The following is a 24,556-nucleotide window of genomic DNA, read 5'->3' on the forward strand; positions in this document are numbered from 1 at the left end:
GCTTTCAGTCCCGGGAGGATTTCTTCAGCAGGAGAATCATACAGGCCTATTTTATGGCCAATAATATCTATTCTCTGATGGAGAAACTCTCTAGCAATACTTAATGCAGTAGTGCTTAGCTTTTTGGAAAGAGCATTGCCTTGGATGCAGTTTGTGTCCTGACCATTTGCTCATTTTGGCAAATTTTAACTCCTGTGAGTTCCCGATATGCTTTTATTCGTAGCAGCAAAATATTTGCCCCAAAAAAGGGGGACAGTGTGTCACAGGCAAAGGTGGAAATGAGGGGCTGGGCATAGAGTAGGGACTGGCTCTTTGCTGGTACCGTGCACTGAACTGTTTGTGAACTCTGGTATTACATGCAGTTAGTAGTTTTTGCTGGAAAGCTGAGGCTTAGTGTTTATGTAGAATAGCAGCAACATCCTGAGCATGGCATACTTGTGTGCATCTTAGTGTGGTAATTGTGGTGGATGTGTTTATTATGCTGTATTCTGTTTGGTTTAAACTGTTCCTGGGTATTTATTCTGTGTTTGTGCAAGTACAAGATTAAATTACAGATTATTAAGAAAAATGTCAAATTGTAAATTAAGACGACCTTCTTTCTGTAAAAAGGCTTTCTGTTTTCTACCTTCCCTTCCTCCTCTTTCCCCGCCCCCCTCTTAACTCCGGATTCAAGGGTGTCTGATTTGTTTGTAAGTTGGTGTTTTGCATTATCATGTATGAAAGACTTGAATAAGTGATATGGGCTTCTTTTTTTGTCTGTGTGCTAAATTTTTTAAGAAAGTTGAATACAGCAGAGTTCTTATTTCAGAATTGTTTACTAGACTATTACATGTTCAAAGAATATTCTCAATTTTCTACACCTGAATAATAATTTTGACTAGAAAATGTTGTTGCCTAAACCCGGAAAAATACCAGATTACCTTGCCAGAGCCTTTGGTACACGTGTTAGCAACTGACAACGGAGTTCAACAAAAATCTGTTTAACTCTTGTTACTTTTCAGTTTCCAAACTGTTGAAATTGCTGAGTTAGCTTTCACGTTTGCTTGCAGAGTTTAGCAGCTGGTTCTGTGGCTGCAGTCACTGTAAGAGGGAGGGAGCTCCATGCTGCAAGCAATCTGCTGCGTGGGGTTGAGATTTGACAGGAAGGTGTGTTGAAATTTTGAGGGCATGATGGGGAGCAAGTAACTGCCTAAAACAAAATGGTAAATAAATATTTCTTAAATGTAGAATGTAAGCATTGCAAATAATTGGTAAATGTCAAAATGGAAATGGCTTTTATGTATTCAGTAATTGCAGAATATTAAGGTTTCGAGATCCAAAACTTTAACACACCATAAAATGAAATTTGACCAAAATGGATCTATTTAACAGTCCTGTAGTGAGACATCTGTTACTCAACTATAGCTGTTTCTTCCAGGATTTCTTTCAGGATACCCTGACTGTTCAGAGCATAGCAGTGTTTTTTTGATACACATTGTTACTGCAGTTCAGCATTAGAAAAATTAGAAACATTTAAGGTCACTGATTTTAGCAGCTGTTAGGGTCATCACTATCACTGTAGATAATTGATGAGCTTCTGGTTTTGATGGTTTTTCAAGTGAAGGCGGTAAGAGGAGTCATCCTCAAAAAAAGTATGTACATCAGGAGTTATTTAGAAATAGAATTTCCTGATGGCCTTGTGACTTGACAAGCCCGTGGTGAACTTTGGCTGAAATTTCAGAATTTTGAACATTGCCGAGGTCACTGGGAAGTGCAGAAACTGATAGGTTAGTAGTAAATCAACGTTAGGTGAATTTTTGCCATGCGTGTCCCAGAAGTATAGAGATCCTATGTCAAGGATCAACCCCCTGTATCTTATTCTTGTTCTGAATATTTGCTATCTAATGTCTGTCTTCAAGGTCTGTGCAAGGTTGCATCCCAGCGTATGCTGTTGACTGTGTTTCTGTAATTAATAAGTGTTTTTTCTTTCAAGCAGGGAATCATTAGCAGAGTGACAGAATCGGTGAAAAACATTGTACCAGGATGGTTACAGAAGTATTTCAATAAAAGTGAAGATGAATGTGTAGATACAAATGAATCTACAAATCAGGAAGAGAATCCAGTAAACTATCATCATGATTATGCAAATGAAGATACCATAATGATTGATGGGAGAGTCACGCCTGAATCAGCAAGAATTAGTTTAGAAGGTATGTGAAAAATCATTTAGTATTCTGGCCATCTGTATTTATTCACAAATTTCTAGTTTTGAATCTAAATTTCTAAGGGAAGCTGGAAGGAGCGTTTTGACAGAATTAAAAAAAAAAAAAAACCACCAACCAAAAAAACCACACACAAAATAAAACCAAAATGCCCCAAAACAACAAATGAAAAAAACCCCAATAACTGTTAGTGAAACTGTCTTAGCTTTAAACTGCAAACATAATTGCAAAATATACTGGAGGTTGTCTTACAACTCTTGGAAGTCATCAGTTAACTTCAGGTAGTCAATTAGCTAGGTGCAAAATACTGATAATATTCATTTGCAAGTGTGCTGGGTTACATTTTCTTTTTAAAAGGTCTGGAATGAAAGTCTGTCTAATTGCCTAAGGTAATAAAAACATTGATTTGTTTTGTTGTCCTCAAAACAAAAGACCAGATGCTAGAATGCCAGAGGAAAATTCCTTCTCATGTCCTGATTTTTTTTTTTTTTCCTTTGGGGTTCTTCAATCAATTTAGTAAAGTTGCTTGTAAGTTTAATGCAGAACTGGGGAACATGGTTTAAGACATTATTCTTTTTGAAATATTTGGTAACATTAAGGTGTGTGCATGGCTAGCATGGGGTCTTTGAAAACCTATTTGGACCCTTGGCAAAGAAGTTTGCAACCCCTTACTTTACCGTATAAAAGATTAATCTCTGTTTTATGTTTATGCCTCTCACTGTTTCTGTAGTTCTCCTCTGTAAATTTGCATATGCTCTCATCTGAGTTTCTCTTAAATGAGCAGTTTTGTGGAACTTAATTTTTAATACGGAGAGAAGTTTTGTCTGAGCATACGTACATAACCATCTGTGTGGAAAGTCAGTCACTTCTGTTGGCAGAATGAAAAATAATGAGGAAATACCTTTGTCACTAATGTAATCTAATTGTAAATAAGAAGCTTTATTGCTTTCTGTGTAGCTGTAGCTTGAGAATAAGTTCGGATAAAGGAATAGAGAAGGTCTTCATGAATGAGCAACACGTGTTGGCTTTCCTGAAGAACTGTGTGAAAGGATCTTTCAGTAAGAACAGCTGCACAGCAAACTTTCTAGCTCCAAGAAATCAGGAGCAGATGGATACCCTAGAACCTTTAGTAGCTTGTGCTGCAGTCCGTGGATGTTGTAGACCAATCTTTCTTGCTATAGTTAATAATAAGTTTTTTTTTATTATTATTATTATTATTACTATTACAATTTTAGAAAGCCTGTTTCTTCAGCTCTGAGGTACCAATGTGCTAGAGCCTGTATTCCTTTGCTTGGTCAGCCTTCAGCCTGGTAACACTTTCGTTATCTCAAACAAGACAGTTCTAAAAATCTACCAGTGCTCTGGAGAACTAATTACTAGTACTGCGGTGGTTGTGAAGATTAAACTAGCTAGTTTAAGCTTCAGTGCAAATACCAAGAGGATAGTGACTCAAAATCATGTTCATACCCTGAATTCCCGGGAGAGACTGTGCACTTACATGGATATCGGGCAAGATACCCATTAATACCTGTTCCATTCATGTGGCAAGTTGGACCTGTGAGACCACTTCTTGCAGGAGACTGGAAGTATTTACAGACCCTTTGGTTCATGAGGAAAAAAATGCCCATCTTGCAACTGAGGCCACGATGCTTAATTGTCCTTTGTGGCAAAATCTCAGAAATTAATGGATAGGAAATAATGTTCCTTCCTATAGCATGACCTCATATGGTAGAATTTGGGGGGGGGGGGTGTGACGACACCAAAACAAACAACCTCCCCCCAAATCTCTGCAAATACACGTTTTCATGTTACGTATTCAGATTAACATAATCTTTGTTACAAGATTATATAAACTGCAGAGTTGTCTGTAACTTGCCATGTAATCTCAAATTTTGCAAGCTTTATCTGCAGAAGAAGGAATTTATACATGTTTGATTTAGTGAAAGACCCAGTGTTAGAGCACTTGAGCATGGGGACAGAATTTGGTGTTGTAAAACCTCATTGTTAACTACTTCTTAATGCGACATTAATACTTGGTATTGCAAGCAGTGTTGCTGTTGTAATCAGACAGATGAAACCCTATCTGGGTGAGGAAGAAGTTAAATTCGGCTTCTCTATTTTCGTGCTTAGAACTTGGCAATAGCATGACTGTTGACAGAAAACAGGTTTTGGCTTCTGTGAGCTTGCCTGTAGGAAGGCTAATTGTCTCCTTGTTCTTGTTTAGAACCATCCACGAGTAGATCTGCATTGAACTTCTCGGATGTGTTAACAAGGCCCTCTCTTCATCGGAGCCATTTGAACTGTACCATGTTGGATTCCACAGTACCACATTGTCAGCCCTCTACATCTTCTTCATTTGGCTTTGGCAGTCCTGGACTGTCTCTTGTAAAAGAAATAAAAGATTCTACCTCTCAGCATGATGATGATAACATCTCAACAACCAGTGGCTTCTCCTCTAGAGCATCTGATAAAGGTAACTTTCATGTCCTCTAATTGATTTTTTGGTAACATGAAGTACTTTGCATTCTTTAACATTCCACATCACCTTAGTAGATAAAGTAGGTGAATGTCAGCTTTGGATGTTAGAATTAAATTTATTTTTTAGTATTTTAGAAGTATATAATCTTGTCACCTTTTTAATATAACCATGCTTTGGAATACATTTATGAGACCCTGATGAGGATTGGTGCTGATAAACACACTTTTAGCTAGGTAATCGGTAAACCTTGAACTGGGATAGTAGGAACTGAAGATGACTCGCTGTAGCTTGACAGCTGGGTTGATTTCCTAGAAGGAAGAGTGACTCAGAATATCTGACAGCTGGTTAAATGTGAATAAATACAGGTGACAAATAGAAACACAACATGTTTTCCTTTGTTTTCACCAGGAGTCAATAAAGGAATTACTCTGACTGAATAAGTTTTGGGCTGCTTTTTTGGCCTTTCTTGGTGGAAGCTATCAGTTGTCAATACTGCCATGTTTTTTGCTGAATTCAGTAGGGAATGTACATCATTTTACAGTAAAAAAAATAAACATTGTATTGATGTAGATCGGGACCAATTCTGAGATTTTGCCTCACTGAGAAAGGGCAAACAGCAGGTTTGCAGCTTTTTCTAGTCCCCCATATAAATGGGGGTTGAGTCATGCTTAGCAAGTTCTCTGGAGAACTTAGTTTTACAATTCAGAGTAGATGTTGCCAGGGTTTAGCAATATAACCTGAGTTTACTAGAGCTTTCTGGTGTGTCTCCATAAAACATACATGGAAAATAGGTTGTTAACTCTGTTAGTTCAGCCTTTGGGAATTTTTCAGATTTAAAACCTGTGCAATTCTGATCTATGCTGGCCTCCAACCCTTTAGCAACATAGGAAAAACTTTGTTTCATTATAGATGCACCAGTGTTTATGCAGTTCCCTTTTATGTTCCCATGAAAGAAGAAAAAAATAAAATTGCTTTGTGTTGGAAGCATACTTGTCCTGGTTCCAGCTGGGACAGGGTTAACTTTCTTCCCAGTAGCTTGGGGGGGTGTGCTGTGTTTTGGGTTCGGTGTGAAAGGAGCGTTGATGGCCCATTGATGCTTTGGCTGTTGCTGGGTGATGCTTGCACCGGGAGGGGGGAGCACAGCCGGGGTGGTGGACCCAGCTGGCCAATGGGGTATTCTATACCATGTGACATCATGCTCAGTATAAAAACCAGGTGGGGGGGGGGAGGGCTCGCCCCCCCATTCGTGACAGCGGTCGGTGAGCGGTTGTGCATTGCGTGTTTTGTGTATTCTGTTATTGTTGTTATTCTCATTGTTATTATCACTGTTCTACTTAGTTTTATTTCAATTATTAAACTGCTTTTATCTCAACCCGGGAACTTTCCTACTTGTGCCCTCCCGATTCTCTCCCCCATCCCACCGGGGGGGGGGTGTGTTCGAGCGGCTGCGCGGAGTTTATTTTTTGCTGGCTGGGGTTAAACCACAACAATACTGTTAACTTGTTGTGCATGCTTTTGAAAGATTACTGAAAGGTAACGTATTTGCAGTTCTGTGAATAGATTTCAAGTTGAGTTGATACTTGATTTTCATACCATATGTGAAATTGATCTGTTTGAAGAACTCTGAAGGTCAGAGTGCTGGAGAAATGAGTGTTAGGGGACTTTTTCATTCTGTAAGACTTACTTTTCTGTATTGAAGAACTCTGGAGTTAGTGTGATCTTTAATATTAATTAGTTCTCTATGTACACAAGCATTCACATATAGCATGTGTCATTTTGGCAGATATCACAGTTTCAAAAAATACTTCAGCACCACTGCTGTGGTCCGCAGAGGCTGAAAGATCTCATTCCCTCTCACAGCATCCTGCAGCTAGCTCTAAAAAACCTGCATTCAATTTGTCTGCTTTTGGATCTCCCTCTCCTGTAAGTACTACACAGTATTACTTTACTCAATTTGAATGTGTAGCCATTTTACTAACCACTTATCATAATACCTTTCTGTAGTCACTTGGAAACACTTCTGTCTTTAAGACAAGCCAGCTTGGGGATTCTCCATTTTACCCGGGAAAGACCAGTTATGGTGGTGCAGCTGCAGCAGCAAGCGAGACAAAAGCGCGAATTGCTCCTTATCAGGTATGAGAATAGTAGCACGGTATGAGGGAAAATGTAATTGAAATACAGAAGTGGTAGCACTGCCAAAAGAGCTGTGAGCAGGGAGCTGAAAACTGGCAACAGTTCCTATTTTGCCCTCCTAGCCTACAAGAGTAGAAAAGAAAAATTTCTGGTTAAATTCTTTTTTAACAGTTTACATAGCAACACTTGTCATAATGCACAAGAATGGCAGTAGCATCTTAGGCTCTGGCTAGTTGTTTGTAGTTGGAATTTCCTCTGTTAAGTCTTTCAAAAAATTCCATTTTCTGCCATTGTCTGCATCTGACTGTATTATGTTAAAATAACATGTAAATAAAAACAATGATGGCATAATTTTGAAAACTCGTGTTTATAGTAGCAAAAGCTACCTTCCTGATACTTGTTTGTAGATCTTACACAAGCATGCCTACACTCATGCTATGAATATATTCTATGAAACTGTGCACTCTTTACTGTAGTAGTATCTAAAAGGCAACTTTGCTGATCCTTTGCTTTTCTGTTACCTAAAGGGTAATGCAATCCTAAATGCAATCTCAAGATAAACAATAAAATGCTTTCTATTTTAATATCATTCAGATAGCTCTTGAAAAGAATTACTTGCCCCTAAGAGTTCTTCACGTTCTAAAACGAACCAGCAAATTAAAAATGCTGGCAACTCTCAGTAGCTAGAGTTGAGTCTAAAAGGAAGTCAATAAAACCTGGTTCAGTTGGAATGTGTTTAAATCAAAATGACCTTTATTTAAAAAAAAAAACGCAACAAAAACAAAAGTCAAAAGGAACTTTATTTAAGGAACTGGAAATAAGAGTTTGCTGGACTTATTCTGGTAGTCCATTTCTACCGTGGAACAAGGGGACCTACAAGTTCCTGACTTAGGGGAAACCTTGAAAACTTGTGGTTTGTTCTGACTTGGTGTTAAATCAGACTTCAGAACACTCAAAACTTCCTGTAAGCTAGGAGCCCTCTTTGGTCACCTATTTTTATTTTTGACAAAATGAATGTGGATTGTGCTGAAAAGAGGAACGAAAATACTGGGCTTTTAAAGGAGAGACTGGCTTGCTTGTTGCTGCATGCTGTGGATTACAGTGAGTCTCGCTTGTGTTTTTTACATGCTGTATGGTCTGCTTCTTGTCTTCACATAGCAGCGTGGTAAGCATGATGTGGTTACATGAGGGGTTTAACATAATTTAAAAAAAAAAAAGTCACACTGGAAGAAGTTTTTTTGAATTATATTCAAAGTCATGTGGTGCAAATAAAAGTTTACTTTTTCAGTGTAATATGTTTAGATCTGTTACAGTTCAAATCAGATCTTTTCTTTTTAAACAGAGTAAAAAAATCTGCAGTCAACTGTAATCTTGGGGGAAGGGAGGAAATGAGAGAAGTAAAACTAGAAATTCCTGATGATGGTTGTATATGTTGGTTTTAAGATGGTACGCTTAGTCCATCATGAAACTCCGAGATCTGTTTTGTTACTGAAAGTACTTTCTGCAGCACAAGCCTTTGCTTCAGTTCTGTTTTCCTGATTACTGCTTCAGAGACCCTACAGGCCTAACATCTTGCCTTTTATGACCTTTTACATTTAAGTATTTCTTTTGTTGCTTTATCCTGTATTCAAGATGTGTGGGGCCCCACTTAAACTTCTATAAAGTCAGTAGAGTAGATTTTCTTCTTAATGGCTTGAATGCCTAGTGAGTGCATTTTTCTCTGGCATCACGAGAGTATTGGTTATATCATCAGTGTAGCCATAGGGCATAAAATACATGCATGTTTAATTCAAAGTCAATCATCAAAACATTTGCAATGCTAATTTTTCAGCCACCAGTAAGAAGACAAATGAAAGCTAAACAAGCAGGTGCGCAATCCTATGGTGTGACAAGTTCCACAGCGCGGCGCATCTTGCAGTCATTGGAGAAGATGTCAAGTCCTTTGGCGGTAAATGGCACTCCTTTTAATCTGTTTTATTTCATGTGTTTGAAAAACATAGTAAATGTGCCAGTATAGGATGAAGATCTTCCTTATGTGGTGTCCGGTTTAATTTATTGCACTTGTTTTTCAACAGGATGCTAAAAGGATTCCATCTTCTGTTTCTAGTCCACTGTCTTCTGTAAGTTGATCACAAAACCCCCACGTTTTTGTTGGATGGAACCCTCTCTTAGGAAAAAAATCGTCCTCTAATATTTAGGCTTTTTTCCCCCCTTAGCCTGTGGACAGGAGTGTGCTGAATATTACCAGCTTCCAATCCAAACGAAAACAGGTAAGAACCAGTAACATCTTAAGCTGAGATAAATAACTTTCTATGCTTTATACCTATTAGAAGAAATGTCACAAACCTCAATGACAGCATACACATGAAATATTAGCATTATGTGAATTATAGCTGTCTTGGCTGTGTGGAAATTGCTAAAAATGTCTTTTCTACCCACACTAGATGAAGGACTGTGAAGATTACTCAGGTTAAGAATTATATTATCTTTATGGGGTGGTGTCTTAATATGTCTATCAAGAATAACTTCTCTAGAACACACAGTAGTTTTATCTTGTCCTGCAACTTGGGGTTAAGTTGCATGTTAATCTTTCTGTTTAGGAAAGCTTTCTCTTGCAGAAATGATCAGAAATAGAAAACTATTGATTGAGTGATCATACAGACCTTGTGCAGATTTCCATGTTCATTTCAAGCAGAAAAATAATACTTATGTTTTTTGTTACTGCTCAAAGTAAGGAGAAGGAAAATTGTTAAATGTTGACACTTCTGTAACCTTATGTTCCTAAATTCCTATTGGGAGGTAGCACTGAATTGGTGATAGTGCTGTGGTCAATCATTATTTCCTTCATTTTTGTTAAAAAAATTAAAACTAGTAATGTTTTTTAATCACTTTAATTTGCGGTATCATTGAGTTTATTAAATTGTAAAACCCACAAAAGGCCACTTTAAGATCAGGCAACCAAAAGAACAAAAGTGTGTTTTTTCTTCCATGCAAACTTTTCATCTGCTGTTTTAATGAGAAAATGGACAGAATGTCTCAAGAAGTTTCTATGTCAATCCCTTGATTAGAAGTATAATTAATTTTACAGTCCCTTCAGAGTTTACAAACATCTTGGATTTCCTGTACCATCTTTTGCCATATGCTAAATTACAAGAATGTTGAAAAGTAGAGCATATGATTTCTTTACCATAAATATTACCCAAAAAATTGAAAACAAAGCTGGTACGGATTCTCAGTTAAATTGTGGAACTACACCTGTGATGAGGCATTAAGAAAGATCTACCAGATTTGCAGCGTAGAGCCTGACGTCAGTCAGAAAGCGAATGTTGCACACAGCTGTCACTGGGTAAAAGTAGAGAAATTGTCTATTCATAATACTAGAATTCATAAAGTTTGGCAGGGGAAGGGTAGCCCCTGATGAGAAGGGGAGGAGAGGGTTGTGTATGCCAAGGAGAGTGTTTTCCTGCTAAAGCAAACATATGGTTGACAGAACACTTGAGCACTCAGGCAGAACTTTTGCAGGTATTTTTTGTGGTATTTTTCTTGTTTCAAGGATCTGCACCAGACAGAATAGCTCTTAGCGTATTAAACATCTAACTGGGTGACTTTTTTTTTTCCATTGTACATTCCTGTCTAACTAATTTGATATCCTTCTATAAGATCACCTGCCTAATGGGTGGAGGGAAGGTGGCAGATGTAGTTTTCTGGATTTTAGTAAGGCTTTTGATACTGTCCCTCACAGCATCCTTCTGGACAAGTTGTCCAACTGTGGGATGAGCAGGTACACGGTGCGCTGGGTGAAGAACTGGCTGAACGGCAGGGCGCAAAGGGTTGCAGTGAATGGGGCTACATCTGGCTGGTGACCGGTTACCAATGGTGTTCCTCAGGCCTCAATTCTAGGCCAGTTCTGTGCAATATTTTTATTAATGATCTGGAGGTAGGAGTTGAATGCACCATTAGCAAGTTTGCTGATGATAGGAAACTGGGAGGTGCTGTTGACTCTCTCAAGGGACAAGAGGCCTTTGCAGAGGGATCTGGATAGAGTGGAGCATTGGGCAATCATCAATGGCATGAAATTGAACAAGAACAAACACCAGATCTTCATCAGTGACATGCCTCAGGGACAGGATGGCATCCAGAGGGACCTGGACAAGCTCGAGAAGTGGGCCCATGTGAACTTCATGAGGTTCAACAAGGCCAAGTGCAAGGTCCTGCAGCTGGGTTGGGGCAACCCACAGTATCACTATAGGCTGGGGGATGAAGGGATTGAGAGCAGCCCTGCTGAGAAGGACTAGGGGGTACTGGTGGATGAAAAGCTGGACATGAGCCGACAATGTGTGCTTGCAGCCGAGAAAGCCAACTGTATCCTGGGCTGCATAATAAGAAGTGTGGCCAGCAGGTCAAGGGAGGTGATTCTGCCCATCTATTCTGCTCTGGTGAGACCCCACCTGGAGTCCTGCATCCAGCTCTGGAGCCATCAGAACAGGAAAGACATGGACCTGTTAGAGCTGGTCCAGAGGAGGGCCACGAAAATGATCAGAGGAATGGAACACCTCTCCTATGAGGAAAGGGTGAGAGACTTGGGGTTGTTCAGCCTGGAGAAGAGAAGGCTTCAGGGAGACCTTATTGTGGCCTTTCAGTACTTAAGGGGGCTTATAAGAAAGATGGGGACAAATTTTTTAGTAGGGCCTTGCGATAGGACAAGGGGGAATGGTTTTAAAATAAAAGCGTAGATTTAGACTCGATATAAAGAGGAAATTTTTTACGCTGGGGGTGGTGAAACCCTGGCACAGGTTGCCCAGAGAGGTGGTAGATGTCCCTGGAAACATTCGAGGTCAGGTTGGACGGGGCTCTGAGCAACCTGATCTAGTTGAAGATGTCCCTGCTTATTGCAGGCAGGGATTGGACTAGATGACCTTTAAAGGTCCACTCCAACCCAAACTATTCTACGATTCTGCACCTGGAATGGAGTAATGCTGAGTGCAAGTATAAACTGGAAGAGGAGTGGCTGGAGAGCAGCCCTGCAGAAAGGGATCTGGGGGTGCTGGTCGAAAGGAGGCTCAAGAGGAGTCAGCAGTGTGCCCTGGCAGCCAAGAGGGCAAACTGTGTCCTGGGGTGCATCAAACATAGCATAACCAGCCGGTCAAAAGAGGTGATTATCCCGCTGTATTTAGTGTTGGTGCGGCCTCACCTTGAGTACTGTGTGCAGTTCTGGGCCCCACAATTGCAGAAGGCTGTTAAAGTCCTTGAATGTGTCCGGAGGAGGGTAACAAAGCTGGTGACAGGGCTGGAAGGAATGTCCTATCACCTTTCTACAGAGGTGGTCGATGCTCCAAGTCTGTCTGGTGTTTAAGAGGCATTTGGACAATGCCCTTAATGACGTGCTTTAACTTTTGGTCCACCCTGAAGTGGTCAAGCAGTTGGACTAGATGATCGTTGTAGGTCCCTTCCAATTCAACTACTCTATTCTGATTCCATTTCTATTCTATTTACATTTTAAAACAGGAATGGACCATCCTTCACTGAAAATGGGTTTGTGAACTTAAATAAACCTCATTTTAGTGAAGGTTTCAAAATGAGTATAATAATTTTTAGAAAGAAGTACTTTTATTCACCTTATAGATAGTACAGCATGAATGTTATTACCAAGAGTTGAGAGATATTGTGAAATTGAAGCTGCATTGTAAACAGAGTTTTCTATTGGTACTAATTTAAATAATAGCATGCATCCGAAGTCTGATTCTTCTGATCCTTAAGACTGCAGATGGAGCCTTTGGTAAATCTTGTAGCCTTTTGGGGTCTTGTTTCACAATTCAGTTAAGTCAGTTTTGCTGAATGTATAGTGCTTTCTGGTAAAAATTAACTCTTGTCTGTGAACATGCTTTGACAAGGAAAGTCAAACCAATACTTTTAAGTGCATCTAATGCAAATCTAAAACATTGGAACATATTTTAACGAATGAGACTATTTTAAAATTATTTTACAACTTTTTTTTACTCTTTTTTTTTTCTTGAAAGTGTAACTTCAAAGGAGGAAAATGTAGGAAAAATTAAACCCAGAAGCCTGTATAATTAGCTGCTTAACAGTTTGAATGTTAAATTAATGGAATAAGCTAGTAAATAAACATCATAATGTGGGCAGAGGAGAGGAAAAGATGGGAGCATATTATAGCAGCATGAGTTATTTTGATTATAGTAACATGAGTTATTTTGTCTATGAAGTTAACTGCCAAATTTTGAAATGGGATTCAGTCAGACTTTGGCTACTTCGATAGCTTTTTGGATTTCATAACTGGTTTTCTGGTGATTTCCCTCTGCAAGCTAAATGCTTTCAACACTTCCAAATAATTTTCACTGGGTGCTGAGACTGATGGGGGGTTTATAGTTCTGTAAATTTTTTCATAAGTAAATGCTGTAGTAATTTGGGTGGGTGCAAGAATAAATTGATTGCTGCTTCCCTTTCAAAGATGCAATCGCAGCATCCACCTGTCCAGAAACTCGTGACACCAAAGGCAATCTCTCTGTCAGTGGGTCGGTCCCAGTATTTTAAACCATCTCTGACTCCAACTACTGATTCCAGCAAAATTCACCAGAGGGGAGAAACAACGCACGAAGTAAGTAAATTTTCTGGTCCTTATCTGCCTGCTATTTACAAGCTTGGAATGTCTCTAACCAATTACTCTACTAAGGTGCTCTTTCTTAGCAAAGAGTACCGATAGTACGTTTGAGGTAAGCATTAAAACAGTGGGAACCATTGTGAAAGAGATACTTTGAGGTTTTATGGATTTAGTTGTATTTTTGGAACAGTAAGTGGCTGGTGGTTATTTTCAGAACGTGATGATATGCTGTTAGGTCAGGCTGTTCTCACTGAAAGAATGTTAAAATACAGTAACAACACTTTCCTTTTCGTATGCTCCTGTACACAAAGCTGTCACTGATGGAACATGCCGATGTTGTGTATAAACTCTTTCAGGTGAGCTACAGGCTCCAATTGAGATTTCTGACAATTATCCATTCTGATCACTTTGGTGTAGATGGAGTCCCTGATAAACTTTCCTTAAAACAAGATTGGCATCCCTTTCAGAAAAAAACCACCCATGGCTCCAGCATCAATCTGAATGTAAAAATGACCAAGTGTTAAATCTATGGGCTTTTTAGGCCGGAGATCAAAGTGGATAGTCATAGTGGTTGGGGAACAAGCTTAAGTAGATGAGGTATATTTAGTGGTATAAATAAAAAAACCCAACACAAAACATGTGTGGTTGGTTGTCTTCGCTTTGTGTATAGTTTATAAATATATTCAGATAGATCTTGAAATAAATCAAACTTAACTTGCAGGACGTGAGAGAGAAGAGTTTTCCTGCAGAACAGGGAGTAAGACCATCTGAAAGGTATGACAAATCTATTAATTTAAAACACGTGAAAGAAGAAAGCTCTCTCCTTTGTCACTGCAGTCTGCATGCCTATCTTCTTTTGGAAGGGCAGTAACAGGTCTCGGTAAAGGGAATGGAAAATACAGTGAAAAAATTTATGAGAGAGTTTAGCCATTTGTGCATCTTGATGTTCATTAGGGGGGCAGCTATTAGTTTCAGCTAATTATTTAATTCCTTGGACTCTGAAAACTTTGTCCTAAAGGAATTATTCTTTCTGAAAGAGTCTTTATAAGGTGAAGTGGCTTACGGTTCAGGAGTATATTTAATTTTTAGGTTTTTTTAAAAAAGCAAAAACGTGGAGGAAGATCGTTTTTAAATGGTCCTTTCATGGCGAAGTCACTTGTCTGCTCTGTGAGTTTGCATGAAAAATAGGAGCCCTTTAGAATGATCTGAGGCCAAATGCCAACTTGTCTCTAAACCACAAAATTCCAGGAGAGTTAATAATTGTATTTCTTCTTGAGGAGATTGTCTTGCATTACACTGCTTGCTTGGTTTAGGTAGAATGACTTCACCTCCAGATAATACTGATGGCTCTCCCTTCTGGGCAACTAGTCTTTTGCGTAATGGTTGAATTAAGATACTTTGCATTCAAAGGATACCTTTTTTTGAGGATTCCTCCCTTTCAAAGAACAGTAGCAGGGAGTTGTACTTTGTTGTCTCTGTGTTCATCTTCCAAGCAATTCTTATGTTGCCTTGGGTGTTCTTTGGCTTGCAAAAAAACCCCAAACCAACCCTTGGTAGTTTTGGCATCTAATGGTTTGACTTCACAGCAACCACCTTTTCAGGGGTGTAAGACACTGGCTCTAAGGTTTTGGCATAGGTGCAAACAGATGTTAGGTTTTAATTGTGGGTTTTCAAATTGTTCTAAATTTTCTTTGGTAGAACTCCTTTCTTCTCCTCCATGTAGAAGGGAGATCCAGAAAACTGATACTGCTTTTTATTTGGTTCACAGGTTTTACTGCTATGTTCTACTTTTGTCTGTAGAGTAGATGGTCCTTCTTTAAAAATTCTTTTACAAAGCCAGTCTCTGTTGGGTGTCATGTTCTGGAACAACACTGATAAGGGCCAGCTGGCCAGGGTCCCTTCGTGCAGCTAACCTGCAGTACTTTGGTACATCTCTGTTCAGCCTACCAAAGGCTATTCGGTTTTTAACCCTGGGTCAGAATTGTAGATTGGACTTACTTGCTTGAAGACAGAAAACTGTCTTTGCCCCTTAGAAGCTGACAAGTGTTAACAGACAAGAGGAATATGGGCTATTACAGACAGATTATAATTGTCTGAATAAAGCTCTATTTTGACATAAGATTTTTTTTCAGAATTAGAATTGATTGTCACTTTGGATTAGAGAAAAGTTTGAGCATATGGCCTTAAGGATCTGGCTTCCTCTCAGTGGTTACAGTGCTCAGCAGACTGTTTGCAAGTATCTGACAAGTTTAGACCAATTCTCTTCCTCAGTCTTCTGGAGACTTGACCTGGTGTCTTCCAGTGTGATCAAATGTACTTTTGTAATGACTGACTGTTTGGCTGCAGGATAAGCTTTGATATGGTAATTTTTTACCGGGATACTTCATTTTGATGCCATACTGGTTTTCATTGTTGTTGTTCCCTAGTTCACTTCTCTTTTGGGGTGTGGTGTGGGTTTGGGGGGGGGGGGGTTGTTTGTTTGTTTTGAGTGTTTTTTGTTTTTTCTTTTCTCTTCCCACTTGGGTTAGGAAATCTTTCTGGTTTGGATCTAGGCTTTTGTAATGAACAGAGAAATGTCTTTGTATGCCTTACAAAAGGGATCTGTATTCATGTCTGAAAAGACTTCTGGAATGTTGGCACACCCAAACACCTCTGCTGCTTCTGCTGATGGCCCCAGGAAAGCCAGGGCTGCTTCTGAAGCTTTTGCCACACAAGTTTAAGTCTCTCTATTCCCTAAGAGCTGTTGGCAGCATTTCATGTGTACACGCGCGCGCTCTCTCTTGATATATATTTTTAGTTGTTCTTTTATATCCCTGCAAAGATACATGCTCATCGCAGAATCAGAGAACGGGCAGTCAAAATTTCCACTGTCTGGACTATTAAAAGGAAACATTAGAAAATAACAGTCTAAATCAGTTCTTCTATTTCAGGTCTTCTGGCTTAGTCATCATTCCTTTACGGATGTTGTGACTGTTTCTTATGTACATCCTTCTCATTGCTGCTTTTATTAATGCAGCTTTTGCTGTTTAGAACATCAGGTGTTTACCAGCATTTAGCAACTTGTGGAACAGTGATTTCTGATTCCGATTAGAAGGTGTCAGTCCTCGGATTAATAGTGGCTATAATAGCTTGAAACAATTAGCTGATAAGTTGATTTTTTTAGTTTTTCCTTTTTTAAATTTTTTTTCCCTTCCTTAACCTATGTATTGCTGCTCCTTGCCAGCAATTTGACCTACCCCAAATTCGGTACTCCTGCATCCAATGGTCTGTCTTCAGTAGAAGGAGTGGGTCCTGGCGGCAAGATGAGAAGGGAAAGAGGAGTACACTATGTATCAAAACCTGGACAAAACCAACAGGTAAGGGACTCTTAGGTTTATTGCTCTCATTGAGATTACTGAAGTAACTAGCTAAGTATGTCAGTTTTATTGCCTCATAGTAATTTATAATAATACCACTTCAGTTTTGTGGGGTTTTTGCTGTGGGTTTCGGGGCAGGCTCCAATTTATTTATCTGTTCAAGTGCCTCAACTTTGGTTTTACATTTTTGAGATCTTTAGTCATACTATCTTGGAGATGCTTCATACTATAAAGTTTCTCATTAGCAGTTGAATGAACGAATTTTGGCAGAGGTTTGTAGAGGTTTTTATAAAGGAATGATTCAAACAAGTGCCAAGTAAGTAAACAAAGTTTATTTAATTTATTTCATATTTAAGTCATGTAGAAAGATACAGGCCAAGAGTCTGAAGCAGAAGACAGTGTTTTGTATGTCTGCTAATGATCATTCACGATTTTTGGCACTTAATCAAACTCATTGTGAGAGGGTTTTTTTCTTGTTTTAATGAGATAATCCATTTAATAAAACTATGGCCATGACTATCCTGCAGATTATTCTTCTGATTGGATGTTATTTAAGCTGCCTACTACTGGACCTTAAATATAAAAAATTTAAAACAGTCTTCTGGCTGATGCAAAATGAAGAAATAGTGAATACTGGAGAATGTTTCTATAATACAAATGGTCTGAATATCGAGGTCCAATAGACTCTGCAAATCAAAACTGTGAAAGATGTAAGCTGTAGGATACGTTAAATTTCTGTAGTAGCAACTTATATCTCTGCTTAGTCACTTCTGGGTAGATCTTGGTACTACTGTGCAAACTATGATTAGATTGGCTATTCCAATTTAAACCCTAACTAATCTAATCTTAGTAATCAAATAGTTTAAAAGGCAAGGATAAGACCAGAAGTTTTTAAGGTACACTGGTTTCCGAGTTTTGAATTTGCATCCTGATACATGATATAGACTAGATTTACCAGAGTATGATCTTCTGTGCTGCTAGTCAGGCTTTCTTTTTCGGCATTTTGTGCTTTGTTTTGGGGTTATTGGTACTCTAAGGAACCCACATACTTCTTTAAACATTATCTTTTTCCAAGTTCACTGCAGTAGTGACTTCAGAAACTTTGGCAGCTGTCCTACCTAATTTTGCAAGAGGAACACTTTCTCATTTGTCTTGAGAATGTACTCTTAATTGAAGAGATGAGAGTATCATTAGAAAGGATGATGTTTCTCTAGATCTTTAATAACTAAAGTATAGAAAACAAAAATAAATCTGATCTGTGCCCCTCTCTGTTCTGCACAGGTAACAATTTTGAGCTAACTTTCAGTATTTGTACTGGACAGGTGATGAATGTAGTATCTCAGGGAAACAGGCTTGCCATAAATTAAAATGACATGGCAGACAGAGGTGGGAAGGTTAGGATTCTTTTTGAAAACTTACTTTGTCTTAATCTATAGATTTCTCTGTTATATTTAACTTTGTTAAGAAATTAAGGGTAGGACAGGGTAGGAAGGTAGTATGTCTTGTAAAAGAGAAAAAATAAAATTTACAACTTTTTTAAAGAAAGAAAAATTAAAATTTACACCTTTTTTTAAAAAAAAGAGAAAAATTAAAATTTGCAACAATTAAAATTTACACCTAGGGTGTGGAGGAACCAGTACTACCGAAAGTACCCCTACCCATCAGTACTGCATCGCTGCCTTCATTCAACTTTAGTTTTCTTGCCAGTAGTACTGTCTCATCGTCACCAAGCACTGTTTCAACAGCAGTGATGAACAAGGTAAATCTTTGTTGTATATCGTGAATACTTCTTTAGGGTGAGTATACGTCTGCTTTGTTGCATGTTAACTTCTTCCATGGTGCTCATGGAACTAACCAACATTAGTTTATATCCTGTTGAATAAATCAGGGTTGTATTCCGATTGGGAGGTGGGGGGAGGCATAAAGTTTTTGATTTGGCCTCTGCCCATCTTACACTTTGCAAACTTCTAGTTAAAATAATTGCATAACTGCTTCAAATGCTATGGAGATTGTGTTGGGATTTTATGCCAAGTTGAGTTATTAAGTTAGAGGTAGCATTAATGGTCATACAAGCCTACTGTAGAATATGAGCCTAGGGTGCAATAATTGGAATATTATTGCGGTAAAATAAACATGCATCTGTTCCACAGTACTTGAAATATTTTTGTATGTTTTGAAGCAGATATCTGCTTTAACATGTTGAGGTGTTTGCTGAAGCTCTGACTGCAATTGAGCTGAGTTAGTTTAAGGTTCTTAAGCTGCCTGGTCTGCTTTTCCATATATTTAATATATTTAGATCTAAGTAGCATCTCAGGTTTTTTCCTCTTGGTTTATGGGATTTGGTTTTGATGATACTGTTCTACATGCTCACTTGCAAGCTTCATTTTCTTTTATTATAACTTGTCTGTGGATTAGAAATAAATATCAAACATCACTGCAGAACGTCTGTAAGATAGTGAATTCAGGTAGCTGCTATTGTTTCACCAGGGTGTTTTTCTTTTAGATACAAACCTTAATTCTTTTGAAAATACAGGTCCAACCAGCAAGTAATGTTGGCAGTCCTGTGTTCAGATTTTCATCTCCAGTTGTGAAATCTACTGAGGTGGAAATGCTACCTCCGTTGTCTGTAAGTAAAATAAGTAAAGCTCAACCTTTTCTCAAGGCTTTAGTAGACTATTGCAGAACAATAAAGCAGAATTGGCCCTGATAATGGGGAAAACAAATATATAGGTTTCTGGCTTATAATTTATAACAAAAGTTTGAAGACTGGATTTCAGGTTATTATTTTTGTGTGAAACTTGATTAAAGTTTCTTTAGTTTCAGAATCTGAAAAATCTCTCTTTTTCACAGCAGATTGGGTTTACATTTAGTGTTCCTGTTGTAAAATCAGCAGAGGTTTCTGGATCCAGTGATACACCAGTGACGTCCTTACTTACTCTAGGTAACAGAAATTTTAGCATTTCAGATCAGAAGTGCTGATTTTCTTTTTTTGTATATTAAATAGTAAATCCATCCTTTCTGAGCATATGAGCAATTCCAGGCAAAGGATGTTTTCAGTGACAGATCTGCTTTTAAACAAATTGTAATTATAAACTGTTGTAAAGAAGGTAGACCTTTGAAGCATGAGGCTTGGAAATTCTTGTTTCTAGCAAATGTGAATACATTTTAAGTGGATTTCTTTGTGAAAGGTGTTTTTTTGTTTTGTTTTTAAAGATACTGCCAGTGTAAACAGCACCAGCAATAAGAAGGAAGAAGAAGAAGAAGAAGAATACGATGGCCCCTCCAAACCTGCGAAGGTCTTAAAGGGAGGAAGTGTGTTAGACATTCTAAAAAGCCCTGGTGAGATAATGAACTCCTTTTAAAAAGATATTGCAAAAAATACACTAGCGTATAACTGCATTGATTTTTTTAAAAAGCCACCAGAACAACAAAAAAAAACAGTTTGTCACAGTTAATGCAGTATTAGCTATAAATACAAACATAGGAGAGCATTACGTTAAATGCTGCATCTGTTAGGGTTGATCTCCCATTCTGTTCTAAGTGGCTTTTATTGCTGAAAGGAAAACTGCAACTTCAAACCAGATGCACTGCTTCTCCTTTATGTGTTAGGATGTAATTGTAAATGAAGTATAAACAGAATTAGTCAAATAATCAGTGTTTCATTTTAAATAAATAAAATTTATGGAATTGGAAAGGAAACGTTTGTAAAATGCTTTACAAACATTCCTCTCCCACCTTCACCATCTGTGGAAATTAAGAATAGTAAAACCAGTTCATTTCATTCCTAAAAATGTTTCAAAAGCTGCAAATCTTTTGGCCTTAAATGATAACAGTTACTATGGATTCAAATGTAAATTTTAAGTAGAAGTGGGCTGTTTCACTTTAAAAACTCTTTTCTCATTTTTATTTTTAAGTAATTGCAATTGTTTTCAACTGTTTAATAAAGTGCATGTGTATAGATGATGGTTTTTGTGTTAAGAAAAAGGACTTTATTGAATTTGGTCTTTTCCCATAAGCCTTCAGTTTTATCAGGACTTTTTTTTAATGATGTGACAAATCTAGATATACTTAAGAAGACAGCGCCTTTTTATATTGGAAAGAGCTAAGTGAGAGAAAATACACTGTGTGTTTTGTTTAAGGAAAGACCTATGAGTGAAGTGACATTAATTTTCTGTATCAGTTTAAGAGAAGCAGGTTCTAAATGCACACTGTTCAAAGGCTCTACTTCGGATGTACAAAAACCAACCCCAAAACAACATAATAATAAAAAAAAAAGCCCTCTTCATTTTAGCTTTACAAGTAATTTGTGCTGCTATTTAAGATGCGTTGCCGTAGCGTTTTCTTTAGTATTTCCATATTGGTGGTTCTTGTTTTCTGTTAAAATTGGCACCTTTAAATAAGGAGTTGGCCTGTGTCCAGTGCATTTTGCACAAAGATTATAGGTAACAGTGGTTCTGTTGTCTTCATTTTTATTACTTAATACTCTGTATCTGTGGGGAAATACCATGTAGATCGCTGCTCCAAGTACCAACTGCTGTACAGCTAGCTACTGAAGTAAATGTGAGTCATCTACTATGGCAGAAATAGCTTTAGAAATTTGATTCAATTGGGCATGCTATCTTAAAATGAAATTGGATTATTTCTAGTCCGTGTCGGACAATCAGCTTTCAGTACTGTTTGTTCACACTTGTATCTACCAGTGAAGGTTTGTATTTAAAACTTCCTTGGAAATGAAGAGTTAAATCAAGCTTTAAATAAATGTTTTGTTGTGTCCTAGTGCAGCATATGAAATTTCATCCCTTTAGATAAGATTTCCAGGGACTTCCTCTTTCCGTTAGTCAGAACGTATAGTTGTAACCATTGGCACTTGGTTTAAATTTAAGCCGCCCAGTCTTATAAGTAACTTAGAAGTAGTGAGGGTACTGCTTTATCAGTAAGTTCTCTTCCTGTTTATTTTTTTTCTAGGCTTTACGTCTGTGAAAACACACTCCTCTGCATCTGCACAGCCTGTTACAAGCACAGTGGTCTATACAAGGCCTGCAATAAGTAGTTTTTCTGCAGGTAAAGACACCTCTAAACAAGCATCCTCATTTTGGCAGTCTGACACATATGACCCATGTCTGCAAAACAAAACCACAGATGGCAAATGTGTAACATGTCAAGCTGCTAAAGTGTCAACAGTTGAGAGTACTAAACAGACGATAAGCTCAAGTCAATGTGGCGCCTCTAAGGCAGCAGTCCCTACAGCAGGGACGTTGGGCTTTGAAGACAAATTTAAAACAGCACCCAACACATGGGATTGTGATACCTGTCTGGTCCAGAACAAGCCTGAAGCTACAAAATGTATAGCATGTGAGACACCAAAGCCTGGAACAGGAGTAATGCCTGCTCTGACATTGCCAGTGGTCACAGACAACTCGGTAACAGTGACATCCTCCTCCAGCAGCACTGACACAACAGTCACTCTGGGGTTTGGAGACAAATTTAAGAAGCCAAAAGGCTCTTGGGAGTGTGCGGTGTGCCTTGTATCGAATAAGGCAGAAGACAGCAAATGTGTAGCTTGTCAGTCCGAGAAACCAGGTGTGTTCTTCTTTTTCTGTTGTTTCAATCTCAGCTTCTGTGCATTCTTTACAGAATAAAATACGTTGCATATAAAAAATATTTTCAGCAGCATGGCTGTATGCCAGACAGGATGGATTGGTGCCTGTCTGCAGGAATGGCTACAGGCACTTTTGAGGTCTCAGCCCAGATTCCAGCCTGTCACATGAATTAAACTAATTGTGAAATGTATTAGTGCAGAGCTGAATTGAAGCAAATATACCCTGCTTTGCAGCTGGTGAGGAAAGATGACTATACTGGATGCCTTAATTAATTGAAAACCAATTTACTCATTTTCGTTGGGGAGAAATGTGAACTCCATAGAAAGAGTTAAACATTACTGGTTTTTTTCTGTTTCAAAACATAAGTAGAAACAGTATTTACAGAACATGGCGACAAATGTCTCCACTCAGCATTTGTGTGTAATTGAGCAGAGGTATGAAGCCAGATTTCAAGACAGTGTAATCTTTAACTAGCCTTAGAGTGATCAGCTGGCACTTTTGTCTGAAACTCTAGCCATTGCGAGGAGGAATTTTGGAAATGTGAGGGGTTTGCCATGACCATCATGGTACAGAGAATTGCAGAGTTATATTACATCTGTCAAGAGGAAGAGTGAGGAAAGTAAAATGGGAGGATAAAAATCCTCTGGATGTACTGTGGAAGAGAGGACCCATTCCCATCTTTACTGTTTTGAATTTGAGACATTATCTTCTGCCTCTCTCTTAAATGCCACCCTCAGTGGTTAAAACCGTAGGTGACCATGACAATTATGTGATGCTTTTGTGTCTTCTGGATGTCCACTTCAGTCCTCACACTTACGCAGCTGAAGTTTTCTGTTGGGGTGCAGCATCAAGTGACATCTCTTCCTTTACAGGGGAGAAAAATCAGAAGGCAAGCATTGTCTTTCGGGCCTCTTTATGGAGGTTGCTGCTGCTGTTGAAGACAGTGTAGCTTGTGTAGTGTATATGGAGTTGTGGGTTTGGAAGCTTTGAGTTCCTCTCTGTTTGTTTTTTTTTTTTTGTCATGATGTAGTTTTGAACATGTCTGTCTTTGGGATTTGATGATGAATCATTTTGTTAAATTCTCAGCCTCACATCACTTGACAGTGTTCATTAACTTGAGTGGTGCTATCTTTGACTATGGGTTACTCGTGTCACCAGAAGTTCTTTTAGTAGTTTTAGTTGAGTACAGTACCTTTAATTTACATCTGAAATAAGCTATGTTGTGGTATTGTATGAACTGCAGTTGCTGTTTAAATGTCATTGGTTCAATTTGTGCTTAAAATCATATATAGATCATAAAGAAGAATCAAGGTGTTTCTGTTGTTTACATTCTCAGATTGAGTTTGACTGAAATTAACTTGTAGTTTGATGATTTTTACTGCTACGCTTGTGCGCTTTGTAATTTCGTGAGCATTTAAGAGTTTCTTAAAAAGTTCATGTTCACTTTATCATTTAAGCAGGATGATTAACTGTCTTGCTTATTTCTCAGTGCCTGTGACCAGCAGCAGTGTTTCTGCATTTTCTGCTTCTTCTGGAGGATTTCTGGATTTAGACAAATTCAAGAAGCCCGAAGGAAGCTGGGATTGTGAGGTCTGCTCAGTCCAAAACAAAGCAGAAGCCACAAAATGCGTAGCCTGTGAAAGTGCAAAGCCAGGCACCAAAGCAGAACTCAAAGGTAATACTTAATGAGAAAAACAAGGGTATGCATTCTGCAGTTTATTTTTTCTTGTGGTTTTTTTAAAGTACAATTATTTTTCCTTTGAGGTATGGGCAAAATTCTTCATTTTTCCTCTAGGAATATTGCTTAAGTAAGGTAACGTGCCTGTGTTTCCACACCCTTTCCCCAGAAAAAGACTATGCTTTTTAGAGACAAACTTGTGTTAATGACATAGTTGTTCTTTACAAGCCTTATGTGTTGTTTATTTGGAGTTTAGACTAAAAGCATGATCTTTCAAAGAAGCTAGCAGTATGCTTTTCAAAGCCAGGTGGTAGGTAGAAGAATACCATTGCAAAAAGGTGTATGTAGAGAGGAAGTGTGGAGTTTTCTTATTTGTTCTGTGGTTTGGGTTTTTCTTCTTTTTAAACAGTTTTGACTCTGGGAAGTTCAGGACTAGAATCCCAGCCATGTAGCTAAAGCCCACATGTATTACATCATATATTGCAAACATAAC

At 38.3% G+C, this 24,556-nt stretch overlaps 1 protein-coding gene across 6 annotated transcripts in view; it reads left to right on the forward strand.

Annotated features, from left to right (window-relative positions):
• NUP153 (nucleoporin 153) overlaps positions 1-24,556 on the forward strand; it is a 48,273-nt gene that overhangs the window by 13,786 nt on the left and 9,931 nt on the right. For 3 of the 6 annotated variants that reach the window (XM_075142713.1, XM_075142709.1, XM_075142714.1), the window contains 16 exons: positions 1,976-2,189; positions 4,426-4,674; positions 6,464-6,603; positions 6,685-6,813; positions 8,645-8,761; positions 8,889-8,933; positions 9,030-9,083; positions 13,280-13,426; positions 14,151-14,203; positions 16,653-16,785; positions 18,407-18,544; positions 19,319-19,411; positions 19,636-19,726; positions 19,999-20,124; positions 21,751-22,365; positions 23,875-24,060. In XM_075142713.1, the coding sequence (XP_074998814.1) occupies positions 1,976-2,189; positions 4,426-4,674; positions 6,464-6,603; positions 6,685-6,813; positions 8,645-8,761; positions 8,889-8,933; positions 9,030-9,083; positions 13,280-13,426; positions 14,151-14,203; positions 16,653-16,785; positions 18,407-18,544; positions 19,319-19,411; positions 19,636-19,726; positions 19,999-20,124; positions 21,751-22,365; positions 23,875-24,060 (2,530 nt within the window). Of the gene's footprint in view, positions 1-1,972; positions 2,190-4,425; positions 4,675-6,463; positions 6,604-6,684; positions 6,814-8,644; positions 8,762-8,888; positions 8,934-9,029; positions 9,084-13,279; positions 13,427-14,150; positions 14,204-16,652; positions 16,786-18,406; positions 18,545-19,318; positions 19,412-19,635; positions 19,727-19,998; positions 20,125-21,750; positions 22,366-23,874; positions 24,061-24,556 lie in introns of all 6 variants that reach the window. The other 3 variants (XM_075142712.1, XM_075142715.1, XM_075142710.1) reach the window with 2 other exon arrangements.

The sequence above is a fragment of the Calonectris borealis genome, chromosome 2, assembly GCF_964195595.1.
Source record: "Calonectris borealis chromosome 2, bCalBor7.hap1.2, whole genome shotgun sequence".
NCBI classification, from domain to species: Eukaryota; Metazoa; Chordata; class Aves; order Procellariiformes; family Procellariidae; genus Calonectris; species Calonectris borealis.